This window comes from Pan troglodytes, chromosome 10 (assembly GCF_028858775.2).
Source record: "Pan troglodytes isolate AG18354 chromosome 10, NHGRI_mPanTro3-v2.0_pri, whole genome shotgun sequence".
NCBI lineage: Eukaryota > Metazoa > Chordata > Mammalia > Primates > Hominidae > Pan > Pan troglodytes.
Genome location: NC_072408.2, coordinates 123963282 through 123981725, shown reverse-complemented (window position 1 = coordinate 123981725; position 18444 = coordinate 123963282). Strand labels below are relative to the sequence as shown.

At 41.5% G+C, this 18444-nt stretch overlaps 1 protein-coding gene across 2 annotated transcripts in view; it reads left to right on the top strand.

Annotated features, from left to right (window-relative positions):
• Positions 1 to 18444, top strand: part of FBXO21 (F-box protein 21) — a 48214-nt gene that overhangs the window by 8984 nt on the left and 20786 nt on the right. For both annotated transcript variants that reach the window (XM_001156074.7, XM_001155956.7), the window contains exons 4-9: positions 5098 to 5219; positions 7954 to 8100; positions 8410 to 8546; positions 10129 to 10265; positions 15655 to 15834; positions 17121 to 17253. In XM_001156074.7, coding sequence (XP_001156074.1) covers positions 5098 to 5219; positions 7954 to 8100; positions 8410 to 8546; positions 10129 to 10265; positions 15655 to 15834; positions 17121 to 17253 — 856 coding nt within the window. The remainder of the gene's footprint in view (positions 1 to 5097; positions 5220 to 7953; positions 8101 to 8409; positions 8547 to 10128; positions 10266 to 15654; positions 15835 to 17120; positions 17254 to 18444) is intronic.

Sequence of the window (18444 nt, the reverse complement as noted above, 5' to 3'; positions counted from 1 at the left end):
CCAGCCTGTCCAACATGGTAAAACCCTGCCTCTACTAAAAATACAAAAATTAGCTGGGCATGGTGGCACACGCCTGTAATCCCAGCTACTCGGGAGGCTGAGACAGGAGAATTGCTTGAACCCGGGAGGCTGAGGTTGCAGTAAGCTGAGATTGCACCACTGCACTCCAGCCTGGGCGACAGACTCGGTCTCAAAAAAAAAAAAAAAAAGGATCCTCTTGCTGTGGCCTCCCAATGTGCTGGGATTACAGGTGTGAGCCACCACACCCAGCCCTGTTTGTTTTTTGAGACAGGGTTTCATCCTGTTGCCCAGGCTGGAGTACAGTGGTGCAATCATGGCTCACTGTAACCTTGAATCCTGTGTTCAGGGGATCCTCTGGCCTCAGCCTCCTGAGTAGCTAGGAATACAGGCATGTACCATCATGCCTGGCTAATTTTTATTTGGTAGAGACAGTGTCTCACTATGTTTCCCAGGCTGGTCTTGAACTCTTGACTTCAAGTGATCCTCCCACCTTGGCCTTCCAAAGTACTAGGACTATAAGTGTGAGCCAACAAACAAATAAGGTTGTTTTTAAATGATAGAATACCCCGCATTTAAAACTATTTTGGGATACCAGTTTTCATGGAAGACCCTGTTTGTTTTCATTCCTGGCAAATGCTTATGGTTTGGATATGGAAACCATGGGAAGGAAAAAGTGTAGTTTCCATAAATGCCAAAGCATCAGCTTGAAATCAGTTTGTGTTTATGATGTGCTATGTGGTCTTAAAAACGAGTATGTCCTACAATAAAGATTAGAAACAGCATATTAAAAGGGCATACACTGGGCCAGGCACAGTGGCTCACACCTGTAATCCCATCACTTTGGGAGGCTGAGGTGGGCAGATCACCTGAGGTCATGAGTTCGAGACCAGCCTGGCCAACATGGAGAAACCCCGTCTCTACTGAAAATACAAAAAATTAGCCGGGCATGGTGGCAGGCACCTGTAATCCCAGCTACTCAAGAGGCTGAAGCAAGAGAATTGCTTGAACCTAGGAAGTGGAGGTTGCAGTGAGCTGACATTGTGCCGCTGTACTCCAGCCTGGGTGGCAAAGTGAGACTCTGTCTCAGATAGATAGATAGATAGATAGATAGATAGATAGATAGATAGATAGGCTCTCAGATAGATAGATAGATAGATAGATAGATATAAATAGATAGATAGATAAATTCATACATTGTACCTGAGAAAAGTGTCACAGAATGACCAATACTGAGACATACTTTAGTAAAATTGCTGGATTTTAAAGACAGGAAAGTCCTTTGAGCATCCAAGCAAAAAAGGTAAAGTCATTTATAAGGAAAAGAAAATAAGAATATCATCAGACTTTTCAACAGAATTTTTTGTGCCAAAGGAAAAAATAACTTATTTAAGATACTCAATGATCTAAGGAAAATGTCAACCAAGGATTTTTATATCCAGCCAAACTGACTTCCAGATATGAAGACTGCACAGAAACTTACCAACTTAACAAGAATTCAGTGACTTTTCAGTCCTTCCTGAGAGATCTCCTGGAAAATGAATTTCAAATGACCAAAAACCACTCCCCGCCCCAAAAAAAACAAAACAGAGAAACACTGATATAAGGACTGGCAGTGAGCACTAAACATGTATTTACTTTTAGATTTAAATTCAAATGAGGGTTCTAGGGGAGAAAATATTGCATGTGTAACGTCTGTAAGACATGTCAGTATAAATACAATGCATCTGTTTAAAAAAATGAATGGACAGTGGGGGAGAACATATGCAAAATATTTAGCTGTTTTCAGTAATCATAAAAGTGATGAGTAATCCCAGCACTTTGGGAGGCTGAGGTAGGCGGATCACAAGGTCAAGAGACTGAGACCATCCTGGCCAACATGGTGAAACCTCGTCTCTACTAAAAATACATAAAAAAAATTAGCTTGGTGTGGTGATGCCGCCTGTAATCCCAGCTATTGGGGAGGCTGAGGCAGGAGACTAGGTTGAACCCGGGAGGCGGAGATTGCAGTGAGCTGAGATCGCACCACTGCACTCCAGCCTGGCGACAGAGCGAGACTCCGTCTCAAAAGAAAAAAAAAAAGTGATGAGAACATTAGTCTTGTTATTCTGAGGGCTGGTGTGTGTGTATGAGAGAGAGATGTGGAATGAAGTAAATGAATAACGATGTGATATTCTAATGTTATCACCTGTGATATCCTGGAAAAGCAGAATTCTCCTGGAATAAAGAAGACATAGATATAAGATAGAAGAAGGTCAGAGACATATATTTTTGAATTAGAAGTGCCAGTGTGAACTCAAAAGGTATTTTATATTTAAATACATGTAGGTATATGTAAGTGCATGTGCATATGTACATGTACACACACGTGCACATCAACACTAGGTTTCCTAGGTCTGTTTGCTGAAAAGATCTAGAAATAATAACCAACCTAGTGGAATTGATCTTCCCTGGTATCCAGATTGTCATCTTGATACAACATTTTCCACAAAAGAAGCCAGGGTTTTTGGAGAAAGACTGATTGTATGTCCAATGCAAGGATTTTAAAAGATGAGCCTGGAGCATCCTGGAAACCTAACCAGATAGTAAGAAAACTGACACTACTTTATGTCGGAAGTATTGAGGAACCAATATGAAGAGGCTTCCAGTGGCCAAAGATGTGACAGTTAGAGTATCAGTGTGGATAATAACAGGAATGGATTGCAATGCATCGAATATGCTTGTCTCTCTGAGTCCATAATAATACTAAAAAAATTAATTGGTCACCTTTGAAGGATAAATAGAAACCCATATCATTGTTTTGAAAAATTGTAAATAGAAGATATGAGCATTTATCTTGCCTTTTCCACGTACTGTATCATGGGGGATCAAATAATAGACGGGGAGGTTTTTCCTTATAGAAGTATCCCAGCTAATGAATTAAGAAGGGTTGATTGAATTCTAATATCACCACTTCGTAACCTCAAATGAATGAACAGATCAAGACATTGAGTAGCAGTGCTGCTGACATCACGAAAGAAGCACCCAGGCATTATTGCCTCCTGATGGGAGAATGCACTACCTTCTATGAAATTATCTTGCTAAATTAATGGAATCTGTATCTCATGTAGCCTCTACATCCAATTTACAGGAGATCAGAAGACAGAAGAACATGTTAAACTACATCATGTGGGTACAGTCAGCAAATTCCAGACGATGGGAAACTGCAGGTCAAACAACCCAGGTTCTTCAACAAATAAAATGCAAGGGAAAAAAAAAGATGGAGGAGGATCCTGTAGATTAAGAGATTTAGAAGGCATCAAAACAGACTCGCCTGTTTAGGGATGTATATTTCATGGTAATACTAAAGAGAAAAGCAAGAAAGTGATGACCATAGAGATGTGGCTTGTGATTATTGTTGCGGGGGGCCCCGGAGGGCTTCTTGGCCGTTTGCAAAGTTTTCTTTCTTGGCAAGAGTGTTAGATCCAGGAATGTGCCTTGTAATGATTCATTAAGCTACTTGTTTGTTTCACACAATTTTCTAGATTGATATATTTTACAACTCAAAGGTTAAAAAGTAGATGAAACATAGATCATTCTGCAGATTTTCATTGACCTCTCTCAAGATTGGCAAGTTGTTTGTTTCTTCATGATGTCAGCCAGATAAGTTTCATCACTGTCTCTCTCCTACTTCTTATAATCCCCATATGTATTTGGGATATGTGGTGAAGAATTTTATCCACTCAACAAGTGTTATGGAACATCTACTATGTGCCAGATGCTATTCTAGGCACTAGGGATACAGCAGTGAACAACACAAAAAAAATCCCTGCCTTCATGGGGCTTATACTGTAGTGGGCGAGATAGGCGCTAAGAAAAATAAGAAATTGGTTACATTAGAAAATGAAACATGCTATAGAGAAATATAATCGGGGAAGAAGGCAGGGGAGTGGTAAGGGGGTACCATTTAAAATAATGTAGGGGGCCTTACTCAAGGGGACATTTGAGTTGAAACCTAGGAGAAGGTGAGAACAGACTGCAGTCTCTGGGGAGAATGTTCCAGGCAGAAGGAACAGGGTACTAAGGTGAGCACCTGCCAGACAGTAAAGGAACAGCTGGAATGCTTGGTGACTGGACTGAGGGGGAGTGGCAGGAATTGGGGTCAGAGAGGTAATGGGGCGAGAGTTCAAGAGACCTTTTAAGTCCTCCTTAGGACTTGGGCTTTTTCTTGGAGCGAGGTGGGAAACCGCTGGAGACTTGGAGGCGAGGATTGGGTGGCGTGACCGTACGTGTTACTGCAGTGCTCTGGCTGCCATATTGAGGATGGACTGTGGAGGGGCCAGGTCTGAAGCGGGAAGCTGAGGTAGGAGGATGTTGCTGCAACACCGAAATGCTGATGGTGGTGTGTGGGAGTAATTGGGAAGTGTGCACATTTTGGATGTAATTTGAAGATAGTACCGATAGCATTGGCTGACAGGTCTTAAGTATGGCTTATGAGAGAAAGCAAGGCATTCAGGATGACTCGCAGGTTTTGTGCCTCACTAGAATGATGGAGATGCCTTGATCAGAGATGAGGGTGACTCTGGGAGGGGAAGAAAGATGAAAGTGCTCAGCTATCTGAGTGGGATGTGGAGTAGATGGATAGTAGTTGATACAAAGGTCTAGAGTTCAAGAGAGAACTCTGGTCTGGAAAATAGGAGTTTTCATAATATGTGAAACCATGAGGAACTCACCACGGCAGTAAGTGCCCCGGCCCAAGTGGCCCAAGCAGGGGGACCAGCAAAAGGTTCTAGATGCCTCCCCATCTTCTGAACCTCCCCCAGCTCAATTCCTTTTTCAGGCTGCTCTTCCATTTCCTTTTACCAAAGATACAGGCAAGTAAGTCTGAAGCCAGGCAGATAACTGTTCCTCAGATTTCAGTACAACGAATTTAGTATTATATTACAATTCAAAGACTGCTATTTCCATTATAATTATTATAAGAGAATGAACCAATTATATTTTTCTTGTTAAGCAAACTACATGGTATGTTAGTGTAATGTAAAAAATAGATAACTGAAAGTTTTCAAATCTTAATTCTTACTGACTTTTTGTTTCCAGAAAAGCTTTGACCTGGAAATACTACGCAAAAAAAATTCTTTACTACCTGCGGCAACAGAAGATTTTAAATAATCTTAAGGCCTTTCTTCAGCAGCCAGATGACTATGAGTCATATCTTGAAGGTGAGTCTTTTCCCATATATGTGGACAGTAGTATTTCTGTAGGTAACTGATTAGTTTTTTAAGACCAGCAGAGGGAATTGTGTTCCTTGTGGTAAAGAAGTGAAAAAGTAAATCATGTTGCATGGGCTTCTGCAGGTTGGATTATAGGGCCTGATCAATGAGGTAGTTCAAACTATTAAATTTAGAGCTAAGATGTTATCAAAGTCCACTAAAGAAATAGTGTTTTTTAAAGATGCATCATTGGCTTAAAATGTGAGAGTGATACTTTAGCTAATGAAGTAAATTCCTGTTTTTCTGAGCTTTAATGATCATTTCCAAATCAGAGGTAAATGTATCCAATTTTGTCTCCCTGTGACCTTGAGTAAATCCCTTAACCTCTCGGGTTGGAGTTTATTGAGGACAGAATGTTCTTGGGCATCAGTGAGTCTGCTTGTCCGTAATGAAAGGTGAGAAGGAAGAAGTTGAGTGGACAGGCAAGATGAAGGGAGTGGAGAATCTTTTTGTTCTTATTAAGTTGAACAGGAACAAAGTGAGACTTCCATTTTTTAAAAATGATTTTGAATTCCTACAATATTACACAAACATTCCCATAAATTATGGTTATGAAATATAAATATGACTGGTCGTTTACTTTTATTCCCTACTTCTGGTGTTTTACCAGATTGTTGATTTTTTTTTTCCATTCCAGTGTATCTCATAGTCATGTTCCCATTCTGTTACTATTCCTTTTTTTAAAAAAATGTATTTATTTTTAGAGACGGGGTCTTGCTATGTCACCTATGCTAGATTCAAACTCCCGTGCTCAAGTGCCACCACACCTGGCTGGTTTCTGTAACTAGTCTCATGCAGTCTATGGCCACCTCTCCTGGCAACAACTTTCTGAGTAATACTTGCTTTCATGAATATTACCCCCTCTTCCCTCCAAGTCAGCCAAAATACCAGTGCCAGCCCAATTAGAAATCTAGCCTTCACCACTGCATGTGAAACCTGCAATGTGGACAACTGATTTCCCTTTTATATTTAACCTCTACCTGCTTTTCAATGCCCTGCATAATCTGGTCCAGACCTTTGCTCCGTACTCTCCAGGATGTCCCATTTGCTCCAGCCAGGCCATTGTCTAGACTGGTGTCCCACAAATACACCTGGCTTCACTTCCTCATTCATGATATCCCTCCTTCTCATAATCCCTCTTGAAAATCCTACTCCCCCTCCATAATTCAGCTCAAGCCTCACTTCCCTTAAATTTCCACTGACTACTTGGAGATTTTACTCACCTCAGAGCTACAGTAGCATTTAATAGTAAGATGTCTTGCATTTTTTCTGTTTCCTGTGTATACATTTGTTTCTGTAACTAGTCCCTAAGCTTCCCGTGTTGTGGTCCTTGTGTTAGGATCACTGTATACCCCAAAATGCTTAGTGTAAATGTTTATCAAGTGTATGAAAACCTAGTATCATCCAAAAGGAAATGAAACATCTGTTTCAGTTGATTAAAATAAATTCTCACCGCCCTAGAATCCCCTCATTTGTATACTGGAGTTGAGAAGCATCCTATCTTCTGTTTATTTCACAGTTAAGAATAGTATATTTTTTTGTAGCTTATGTATGAAAACAAATACTCCTTTTTCATTTTCTAAATACAAAGTTATAATTTTCAAAGAACTTCCACATCAGTGTCATAAGCATTGAGAAGCCATTGGAAGTTGTTTAGTAGTTGAGTGAATGACAGTTGGCTCTCCAAGTTTCTGATCCTTGGTGACTGACTAGAATAATGCTGATGCCATCAAAGAAGTCTGGGAATCATAGCATTAGGAAGGAGCGGACTTCAGAAATGTGCAGCATAAACTGCTTCAGCTTCCAGGTAGGGAAGCTGGGGCCCACGGAGGCCCAGGAGACAGTCCCTGGCTGGTGGCAACACTGGGACTGGGGTCGAGGTGTCTTGACACCCGTTCAACTGCTTTGAGCTCTGAAGCATTGGTAAGGGAGTCCAGGTTCTGAGCTGGTCTGAGATCTCTTGAATTTAAGGTGACTCGAGAGCTTCCCACATAACAGTGTCCTTACCCAAATGATGCTGTTAGCCCTTCAATCTCTGCTTCCAAAATTACCTAAGACTGTGAAGAGGAGTGATTCTTAAGAGACTGTCTGCAGTGTGCTCTGCACAGCTTTTCAGCTGTAGGTTCCCCGAGCATAACTGTTTATCTCATTGGAAAGTGGGGTTAGCTCCAGAGTCCATTTACTGTTCACCCTTGAGACGTGTAATTTGTTGAAATGGCACATCTGTCATGGAGGGCTTTCAAGTTGTTTTTTTTTTTTTTTTTTTTTTTTTTTTTTTTTTTAAAGGAACTTCCTTATACCATTAAGTTTTCAGAGTTGTTGGATTTGGAACCTATAACGGCTAGGGAGAGAGAAGTAGCTTGAAAAGATCTCCTTGATGTCATTTACTTCTCTTTGTAATAGAACATGAAACTGCGCCATATACCACGCAGTTTTTTAGTCCATGACTTCTGAGAGAAGTTTGATTTATGTATTTATTTTTTTTAAAGTTAAAGCTACTTTGTTATGAAAATGTTTGTTGCTCCTTCTCAGTGTGTTAGCAGCAAGGTCCGTGGCCAAAACATGAAGCTTGTCCAGTGGGATGGTGTAAAGAGCCATGTCCCAGGATGTCCAGGGTAAAATTGCAAACTAATAAGAAAAGGGTAACTTAAGAATTTATTCGGTAATTCTTGTTCATTTTCAGGTGCTGTATATATTGACCAGTACTGCAATCCTCTCTCCGACATCAGCCTCAAAGACATCCAGGCCCAAATTGACAGCATCGTGGAGCTTGTTTGCAAAACCCTTCGGGGCATAAACAGTCGCCACCCCAGCTTGGCCTTCAAGGCAGGTGTGGCATTGCTTTGGATCCAGCTGTATTTATGAAAGAAAATCTAGAGGAATTGGTTAATTTGAGACATTTGTTAGTGTGCTCCCATTATGTCATGAAAAAGTGATAAAATGACGTGACCACGTGTTTACCTGGTTGAAGTGTTGAACCTAAAACACTTCAAATACATACTACCTTCTGCTTCCTAGATTGGCAACACTTGATTAATATTGTTAGGCCATTGCCAATGTCTTCATGTTGTGAGTTGTTTGGGGCACCTGTCACAGCCTTTTTTGTGCTTGGGTCCCAGAGTAGATCTCTGTGTTTCAGGTGAATCATCCATGATAATGGAAATAGAACTCCAGAGCCAGGTGCTGGATGCCATGAACTATGTCCTTTACGACCAACTGAAGTTCAAGGGGAATCGAATGGATTACTATAATGCCCTCAACTTATATATGCATCAGGTAAATATAGGTACAGTAATATATGGGTATAGTAATATAGGTATAGTAACTTTTTTTTCTGTTTTTAGAGACAGGGTCTCGCTCTGTTGCTCAGGCTGGAATGCAGTGGCGTGATCATAGCTTACTGCAACCTCAAACTCCTGGGCTCAAGCGATCCTGCCGCCGCACCCTCCTGAGTAGCTAGGACTACATGCCACCACACCCGGCTAATTTTTTATTTTTTGTAGAAATGAGGTCTTGCTATGTTGCCCAGCCTGGTCTCAAACTCCTGGCCTCAAGTGATCCTCCTGCCTTGGCCTCCCAAAGCGCTGGGATTATAGGTGTGAGCCACTGTGCCCATCCTATATGTATTTTTTTAAGCTTCTCTCTGATGGAGCGTACGTTCTTGAAGGTCAGTACTATGCCTTCCGTCTCTGAGTGCTCGATGAAACTTATTTTTCCTTCTGCTGTAAGGATATTGTTGTGGAGTTTATCTGTTTCCTCATGGAGTATCCTCTATATGCAAACCCTTGAGATAAATTTTTGACTAAAAATAGATATTTCTGTGACTCTGTTTGGTCAGTTTGTATCTCGTGAACACTAAACTGTGAAACTAATCAGGGTCCTCTTTGCACTGGCCTCTAGCCATTTGGGAGAACCTGTGGCCCAGCTGTGTCAAGTTTGCATCTGTTATATTTATTTTTTATTTGCTTTCTGCCTAGTTCCATTTTCATATTTAGTTTGTTGCCCTGTCTGCTACTTTCATTTTATTTTGTTATATCGTACACACTTTTCCTTGGAACAGTCTTAAATACTTTCTGGACGAAGGAGGGCCTAAATCAGGGCTTGACCAACTTTTCCTGTAAAAGGCCAGGCAGTAAATTATTTCAGCTTTGGCCAGGCATGGTGGCTCACATTGTAATCCCAGCAGTTTGGGAGGCCGAGGTGGGCGGATCACCTGAGGTCAGGAGTTCGAGACCAGCCTGGCCAACATGGCGAAACCCTGTTTCTACTAAAAATACAAAAAAATTAGCCAGGCATGGTGGCGGTTGCCTGTAATCCGAGCTATTCGGGAGGCTGAGGCAAGAGAATTGCTTGAACCCGAAAGGTTGCAGTGAGCCAAGATTGCGCCATCGCACTCCAGTCTGGGCAACAGAGCGGGACTCCATCTCAAAAAAAAAAAATTATTTCAGCATTGAGGGCCATGTAGTCTCTGTTGTTAACCACCAAGTTCTGCCACTGTGGTGTAAAAGGAGGCACAGATAATATAAAAACAACTGAGCGTGGCTGTGTCCAACAAAACTGTATATATGGACATTGAATTTCATGTTACTATATGTCTTTGAATAGTATTAACTATTTTTTCAAACATTAAAAAACATAAAACTACTTCTTACACAGGCTGTACAAAAATAGCCCGTGGACTGGAATTGCCATGGACCATAGTTTACCCACCCCTGACCTAAATAAGTGAAATACTCACTTAAGCCTCACAAATGAGCATCATGCCCAATGCACAATAGGTGCCTAATGAGAATGTTTATTGAAAGAATGAGAACGTATAGTTCATCCCAGTGAAATAAAAGCATTTTTTCTGCTTTAGGTTTTGATTCGCAGAACAGGAATCCCAATCAGCATGTCTCTGCTCTATTTGACAATTGCTCGGCAGTTGGGAGTCCCACTGGAGCCTGTCAACTTCCCAAGTCACTTCTTATTAAGGTGGTGCCAAGGCGCAGAAGGGTGAGCATCCGTGACACATTATCTGTGGTCCTGAAGATTTGGTCCCTCTGTGCTGAGAGGCAGTCTGATTTTCATCATCAAGTTGGGTGTTACCACACAGGTTAAAAATAGGACTAGGGTGGTGATGGAACTGTTTTGTTTCCTGACTGTATCAGTGTCAGTATTCTGGTTGTGTCATTATACTATAACAGTTAAGATGGTACCATCAGGGGAGACTGGGAAAAGGGTACTCTGGATCTTTCTGTATTTCTTAAAACTGCATGTGTGAATCTACATTTATCTCAAAAAGTTTAATTTTAAAAAATAAGACTCTGATTTCAGGGTCTTCTGTGGTTCTCAGAGTCCCTTTGTTCCAAAGCAGATCAGATCAAAGAGTTCTTAAAGAAATTATTTCTTTTTATTCTTCCGTAAAATCTCCCCCTTTGTCCCACATGAGTGGGAGAGGAAGAGAGGAAGGGAGGGAAAGAAAGCAGGGGAGATTGAACAGGGTGGCCACGTTCCCCTTCAGGCAAGGTTGGTGACTGATGAGAATTTTAGAGACCTGGTTCCTGAGTTCTGTTTTGTTCTTTTTTAAACCTAGTGCTCTTTTGGGCAAAAAGCTCATTTTCAGTTATAGTCTAGCTTTTATGAAAGAAATAGTTCAACAGGTAGAAATATATTCTCATTAAATCTACAATTTAGGGGAAAAAGAAAAAAGTTATTTACCTATGTCCTGATCTTTGAAACTCTGTCTTAATGATTAACTCTGATACCCTTTAATGATGAATTGTGTGATAGAAAGTACCAGAGCTTTATAGTCAAACTAGGTTCAAACTTTGCCTTCCTCTGAGGAGGCCTGTTTCTTCCTTGGTAAAATGGATTAATGTTTTTTATAAAGCAGCTTGGAAGATTAAATGAGCTCACTCAGTATATTATATACCCAGGAGAGTTTCTGATGTGACATAGCAAAAAAGTACAATTGGTCTCTGTTCCTACCTCTTAGTTTAAGAAATAAAACATTACATATTTAGTTGAAGCCTCCCAGGTACTCTTCCTTATCCCTTTCTCCTCTCCAGAGCTAACCACCAGTTTGAAAGTGTTTGTTATTTCTTTTTTTTTTTTTTTTTTTTGAGACAAGGTCTGGCTGTGCCACCCAGGCTGGGGTGCATTGGCGCAATCTTGGCTTACTGCACCCTCCATCTCCTGGACTCAAGCCATCCTCCCACCCCAGCCTCCCTAGTAGCTGGGACCACAGGCATGTACCACCACCACCTGGCTAATTTTTTTGTAGAGACGGGGTCTCGCCATGTTGCCCAGGCTAGTCTTGAACGCCTGAGTTCAAGTGATCCGCCTGCCTCAGCCTCCCAAGGTGCTGGGATTACAGGTGTGAGCCACCGCGCCTGGCTGTGTTTATTTCCATGCAAATGTTGATGGTTCATTACTTCTGTGTGTTGCCTTAAATACCCATACAGGCTTCCCTTGTGTTCCAGATATGTGTTTCTGAGGATGTACTGCATGGTTTAATTTTTGGATAGTGGGGACCCAATTTCCATTATTTTAAGTGGGAAAAATGATTTTTCATCCCATTACCTCTCCCCAAATAACCCAACCAATCTCCCCAAGTATCTCCAAAATATTCTTAAATGCCTATGTAATAATCCACCAAAGATTTCTGTACACTATAAAACATTTAAAACACCAATTACCATGTCATTTGCCATGATAACTTACTACAGGGTAGGATTGTATGCAGTTAACATCATTTTTCCTTCTTGTGCTACAGTGGACATATACTATAATGCAAATGAACAATGAAATAATTTAATACCCCCTAGACACGTGACAGAAACAAGCACTGAGCCCCATAAGGGACTCAGCCCTCAGGGACAAGGCAGGAGCTGCTGGGCTATGGCCCTTTCTGTCCTTTTCTCTTCTCTCTGCCTTTGGCCACTTTTCTCTGTCCCCGTACCAAGACCATATTTTCTTAAGCACTGTAACTTTATAATTATCCCTGATATCTGGTAGGATGAAACTCCAGCTAGTTCTTCAAAATTGCCTTGGCTGTTTTTAGCTTTTGCTCTCTGTATAGATTTAGAATCAGTTTTGTCAGGTTCTTTGGAAACCCTATGTGTCTGTTGATTGGAGCCAGGGATTACTTTGAATTGGAGTTCTAGATTAATAGGGGGACATTGCCAATGTCTCACTATCAGTCTTTCTGTGAACATGGACCACTCTGTTTAGGTTGTCATTACTGGCCTTAAAAAGATGTTATCTTTTTCTTCATCAAGCCAACATCTTGTTAGATTTATTCTTAGGTACCTTCCTTTTTTTTTTTTTTTCAGTTATAAATGGTAATTTTTAAGATTACATTTTTTTAAGTATTAATGATATACAGAGATGTGGTTGCTATCTAGATACAGTTTTGATCTTCAGTGCCTTGGCTGAATAAATCGTTAGTGCTAATAATTTGTCCATTCCTGGCTTTTCTCTGTGGATAATCATAGTATCTGTGAATAGTGACAATTTGGTTTCTTCTTTTTTGTAACTATATATATTTGTTTCTTTCTCTTGCATTACTCTGCTGGTTAGATCTTTTTGTACAAAGTTAAATAAAAACAAAGATAGCAGGGACTCTTGCCTTGGGTATGACTTTAAATGGAATGCTTTTAAAATTTCAAAGCCAGGCACGGTGACGCACGCCTGTAGTCCCAGTTGCTTGGAAGGCTGAGGTGGGAGGATTGATTGAGCCCAGTAGTTCAAGGCCAGCTTGGGCAACATAGCAAGACCCTGTCTCAGAAAAAGAAAACCAAAATTCACCATCAGGCATGCTGTTGGGAGCAGTTAGGGATTATGAAAGCTACCATCTAAATTCCTACTTTGCTAAGTTTTATTAATAGCTAGGCATTTGATTTTTTTTTTCAAAATTCTTTTTCTGTGTCTACTCATATGATAAGGTTTTTCTCTTTTAGTCCATATGTTTAGAAATTTTTTTTTGTTGTAATAGAATTTCTTTTTTTAACTTTTAAGTTCAGGTGTACATGTGCAAGTTTGTTACATAGGTAAACTTGTGTTATGGGGGTTTGTTGTGCAGATTATTTCATGCAGGTATTAAGCCTAGTGCCCATTAGTTATTTTTCCTTACCCTCTCCCACCGCCCACCCTCTGATAGGCCCCAGTGTGTATTGTTCCACTCTGGGTCCATGTGTTCTCATCACATAGTTCCCACTTATAAGTGAGAGCATGCAGTATTTGGTTTTCTGTTCCTTTGTTAGTTTGCTAAGGATGATGGCTCTAGCTCCATCCATATCCCTGCAAAGGACATAATCTTGTTCTTTTTTGTGGCTACATAGTATTCCATAGTGTATATGTGTCATATTTTCTTTATCCAGTCTATCACTGATGGGCATTTAGGTTGATTCCAGGTCTTTGCTATTGTGAATAGTGCTGCAGTGAACATATGTGTGCATGTGACTTTATAATAGAATGACTTATATTCCTTTGGGTATATACGCAGTAATGGGATTGCTGGGTCAAATGGTTTAGCTGTCTTCAGGCCTTTAAGGAATCACCACACTCTCTTCCACAATGGTTGAACTAATTTACACTCCCACTAACAGTGTATAAGCATTCCTTTTTCTCCACAATCTCCTTAGCATCTGTTACAAAATAGATTTTTTCATGTTCAACTCTCCTTCCATTGTTGCAGCACATCTAACTTAATCACTTATTTGTAAAATACATTGCTGCATTTGATTTACTCATGTTTTATCCAGGATTTTTGCATTTATGATAGCTCATAAATGATCTTGGCCTAGAAATTTTTGTACATTTGTCCTTAGGAAGTTCTAGCCTCATAAAAAGAGTTTAAGAGTGCCTTGTTTCTAGAACATTTATGTAATTCTTATTTTTTTTCGTACTTTCCTCATAGGTTTATTTATTTTATTTTTTTTATTTTTTTGAGATGGAGTCTCACTTTGTCACCCAGGCTGGAGGGCAGTGGTGCGATCTTGGCTCACTGCAACCTCCGCCTCCTGGGTTCAAGCGATTCTCCTGCCTCAGCCTCCCGAGTAGCTGGGATTTCAGGCATGCACCACCACGCCCAGCTAATTTTTGTATTTTTAGTAAAGACAGGGTTTCACAATGTTGGCCAGGATGGTCTCGATCTCTTGACCTCGTGATCTGCCTGCCTCGGCCTCCCAAAGTGCTGGGATTACAGGCGTTAGCCACCGCACCCAGCCATATCCTTGCTAAGGGTAGGTTATAAATATGACTCAAGGAAGAAATTCAATTGGACTTTTTTAGCAACCAAAGAGAGGAATATGCTACGATTTGTAGTGGGCTTCAGATATAAGATGAAACAATAGCTCATAGGAAACACTAATATCCCTGAAACAGAGTCACCTGAATCCTCCATGAGGATTCCATGAGTCCTCACAGAGAATGGGCCTGGCAGTTCAGTGAGAGCTTGCATCATGTGACCACTGCTCAGCATTGTGCTCAGCGAGGGCCAGCCCCAGCATACTAGTGCAGTTCGAGTGCAGGTCACAGAAAGCAGAAGAGCTGCAAGAAGAGCTGTGTGATCAAGGCCAGGGGCACAGCTCTCTGTGCTCTAGCACAGGGTTCCCAGCCCAAGGCTGTGATGGGCTCAGCAGGTCTCTGACCACCTCAGCATGTCAGCAGAACTGATGGCCGAATCCTTCTGGTGTGAGGTGCTGTAACTTTTTTTTTTTTTTGAGACAGAGTCTTTTTCTGTCGCCCAGGCTGGAGTGCAGTGCAGTAGCGTGATCTTGGCTAACTGCAAGCTCCACCTCCCGGGTTCACACCATTCTTCTGCCTCAGCCTCCCGAGTAGCTGGGACTACAGGTGCGTGCTACCACACCTGGCCAATTTTTTTGTATTTTTAGTAGAGACAGGGTTTCACCGTGTTAGCCAGGATGTTAGTCACAATCTGCTGACCTTGTGATCCACCTGCCTCGGCCTCCCAAAGTGCTGGGATTACAGGTGTGAGCCACCGCGCCCGGCTGAGGTTCTGTAACTTTCTTCAGATCATCCAGGGCCCAGGATCCACAGACGGTTACCTGCTGCTAATCTATGGAGTTAACAGACTGCCTCAGGCATTCCATAAATCTTTATCTTAGCTGAACTTGTAGATACTCCTGGCAGTGAGTTTTAGTCTTCCTAAAGAACGCTATTAGATGACATACATTGGTGCTGTTTCTTAAATGTCAGTGTGCTGTGGTCTTAGCAGAGCTTGCACAAAGGGGTCAGATTTTAAACTTGGACAAGACCTTCATATTGTAAGTAGAAATGTTATGGTCTCAACCTTCAGCCCATGATTTGAGCTACTTACTGTGGAGACTTAAAATAATGAGTTGTTCAGCTCTCATCTGATATTTGGCTCTTTGGATAGGGCGACCCTGGACATCTTTGACTACATCTACATAGATGCTTTTGGGAAAGGCAAGCAGCTGACAGTGAAAGAATGCGAGTACTTGATCGGCCAGCACGTGACTGCAGCACTGTATGGGGTGGTCAATGTCAAGAAGGTGTTACAGAGAATGGTGGGAAACCTGTTAAGCCTGGGGAAGCGGTAAGGTTTTCTTGGTTTTCTAGTACTTCTGCAGAGCACATGTCTTTAGAGGCTTGAATTGTGTTTGAGATGTGCCAAGTGACTTTTCTTTGAGATCTTTGCAGTAGACCCTAAGAACTTCTCTTTGCGAGTACTGAAAACATTCTTCAGTAACAAGAATATCTTAGACTAGGAAAGATATTTTTCAAGGGCAAGATCTTCTCATATCCAAATGCTTTGCCGTCTTTTAATTTATACCTTCCTATCATTAGATAAGAAAACAAAAATATGAAACTGTCTTGTTTCTAAGTCCAAGAAAATTTGTCATATAGGGAAAGTAGAAAGTTGTAGACTGTATATTATAGTAATAGTTTTATGTCTAATGACAGAATTCTTTTTTTTAATAGACTATTTTTTAGAGCAGTTTTAGGCTAACTGCAAAATTGAGCAGAAAGTACAAAGAGTTCCCATATCCTCCCTGCCCTACACATGCACAGCCTCCCTCACTGTCAACATCCTCACCAGAGCAGTGCATTTGTTGCAGCCAGTGAACCTGCACTGACACATCATTATCACTGAGGGTTCACTCTTGGTGTCATATATTCTGTGTGTTTGCACAAACACATAATGACATGTGTCCCCCTTTATAGTATCACACAGAGTAGTTTCACTGGCCAAAAATATCCTCTGTGCTCCGCCTACTCAGAATTCTTTTTTTTTTTTTTTTTTTTTTGAGACAGAGTTTCGCTCTTGTTGCCCAGACTGGAGTGCAATGGCGTGATCTCAGTTCACCACAACCTCTGTCTCCTGGATTCAAGCGATTCTCCTGCCTCCGCTTCCTGAGTAGCTGGGATTACAGGCATGCGCCACCACGCCCAGCTAATTTTTGTATTTTTAGTAGAGACGGGGGTTTCTCAATGTTGGTCAGGCTGGTCTCGAACCCCCGACCTCAGGTGATCCGCCCGCCTTGGCCTCCCAAAGTGCTGGGATTACAGGCATGAGCCACTGCGCCCGGCCTTCAGAATTCATTTTTAATTATGTACAGTGTTATTGCAGTGACTGCTTAGTAAAAATGCTTCTGATTTTAATTTAGTACCCATCACCAAAGTAGGGCACAAGATTTATATTTATTGTGTATTTTTTTTTTCTTAAGAGCATCGTATCTCTTTGTTGAGCTGAGAAGAAATACCAGAATCAGAAAACGTTTGGGATTTGTGTCAATTATATTTAAAACCTGGGCCTTGAAAAAGAGAGTCTTTGCTGAAAAAACAAGCAGGATGAGACAAAGATTGTTTTTCCTCTGCTAGGGAAGGCATCGACCAGTCATACCAGCTCCTGAGAGACTCGCTGGATCTCTATCTGGCAATGTACCCGGACCAGGTGCAGCTTCTCCTCCTCCAAGCCAGGCTTTACTTCCACCTGGGAATCTGGCCAGAGAAGGTAATTATTTTACTTTGATGCTTTGCACTTGCCTTAGAAAGGGAAGTCCTAGATTGAAGGGTGCCCGTGACAAGCTTATCTTTGTGTTAACATGGAGAATAAACACAAATTTATTCAGTCTCCCAATCATAACCCATTGGTAGATTTTTTTTTACTTCTCTTATTCTAAGGAAAATTGGTTCCACTGCCAGGAATTGCCTGTTCTCTTTGTGGTCAGCTCCTTAAACCCTAGAACCACAAAGCCTCTGTACCCGCTACTCAACCACTGGGGCCCTCAGATCGTTTTCCCCAAGTCACCCTCACTCAGCAAGGGAAAGCAAAGCTGTAAATGGTCAACCTCCAGCTGTACTGTTAGCAACTACATTGGCCATGAATAAGTACTCCTGTTTGCACAGGAAAATTGGATCTTAGATATGTTCAAGTCCAGCCACTGGACTAGAGAAGGACTCTCTGAAAACCATTGAATTTTGACACTGTTTCACTTGAATTTTCTCAGTTTTTTAATGGCCCCCTTTGGGCAGCAGCATGCCCTTTCAGAAGGCTGCGGTGTTTACCTCCATGAGCTGTGTGGCTGCAGCACATGGAGAGGCCCGTTGTGTATAATGGTGCAGGAGCCAGCTGCACATTCCCACCATGCCGTGGCCCTTCTCTGGAAATATGTGAATAGTCCTTTTTGTTTGTTTAGAGCAGAATTTAATTCTGAGGTCTCACAGGCCATCAACATAAACTCATCTCCCTGTGTCATTAGAGAGGGGTAAAATCTTCCTTGAAAAAGTAAATATTATAAGTGACTCTACATTGCTTAAATTTAAAGTCTCACTGATTCACAACTTCGGAGATCTAAAATAGTTCTAAGAAATGATGCATCAGTAGGAAAACCCCAAGGCTCCTGTTTTAAGAAAAGATGTCAGCCGGGCATGGTGGCTCATGCCTGTAATCCCAGCACTTTGGGAGGTTGAGGCAGGTGGATCACCTGAGGTCAGGAGTTCAAGACCAGCCTGGCCAACATAGTGAAATCCCATCTCTACTAAAAGTACAAAAAGTAGCTGGGCGTGGTGGCGGGAACCTGTAATCCCAGCTACTCAGGAGGCTGAGGCAAGAGAATTGCTTGAACCCAGGAGGCGGAGGTTGCAGTGAGCTGATACCATGCCACTTCACTCCAGCCAGTGCAACAGAGCAAGACTCTGTCTC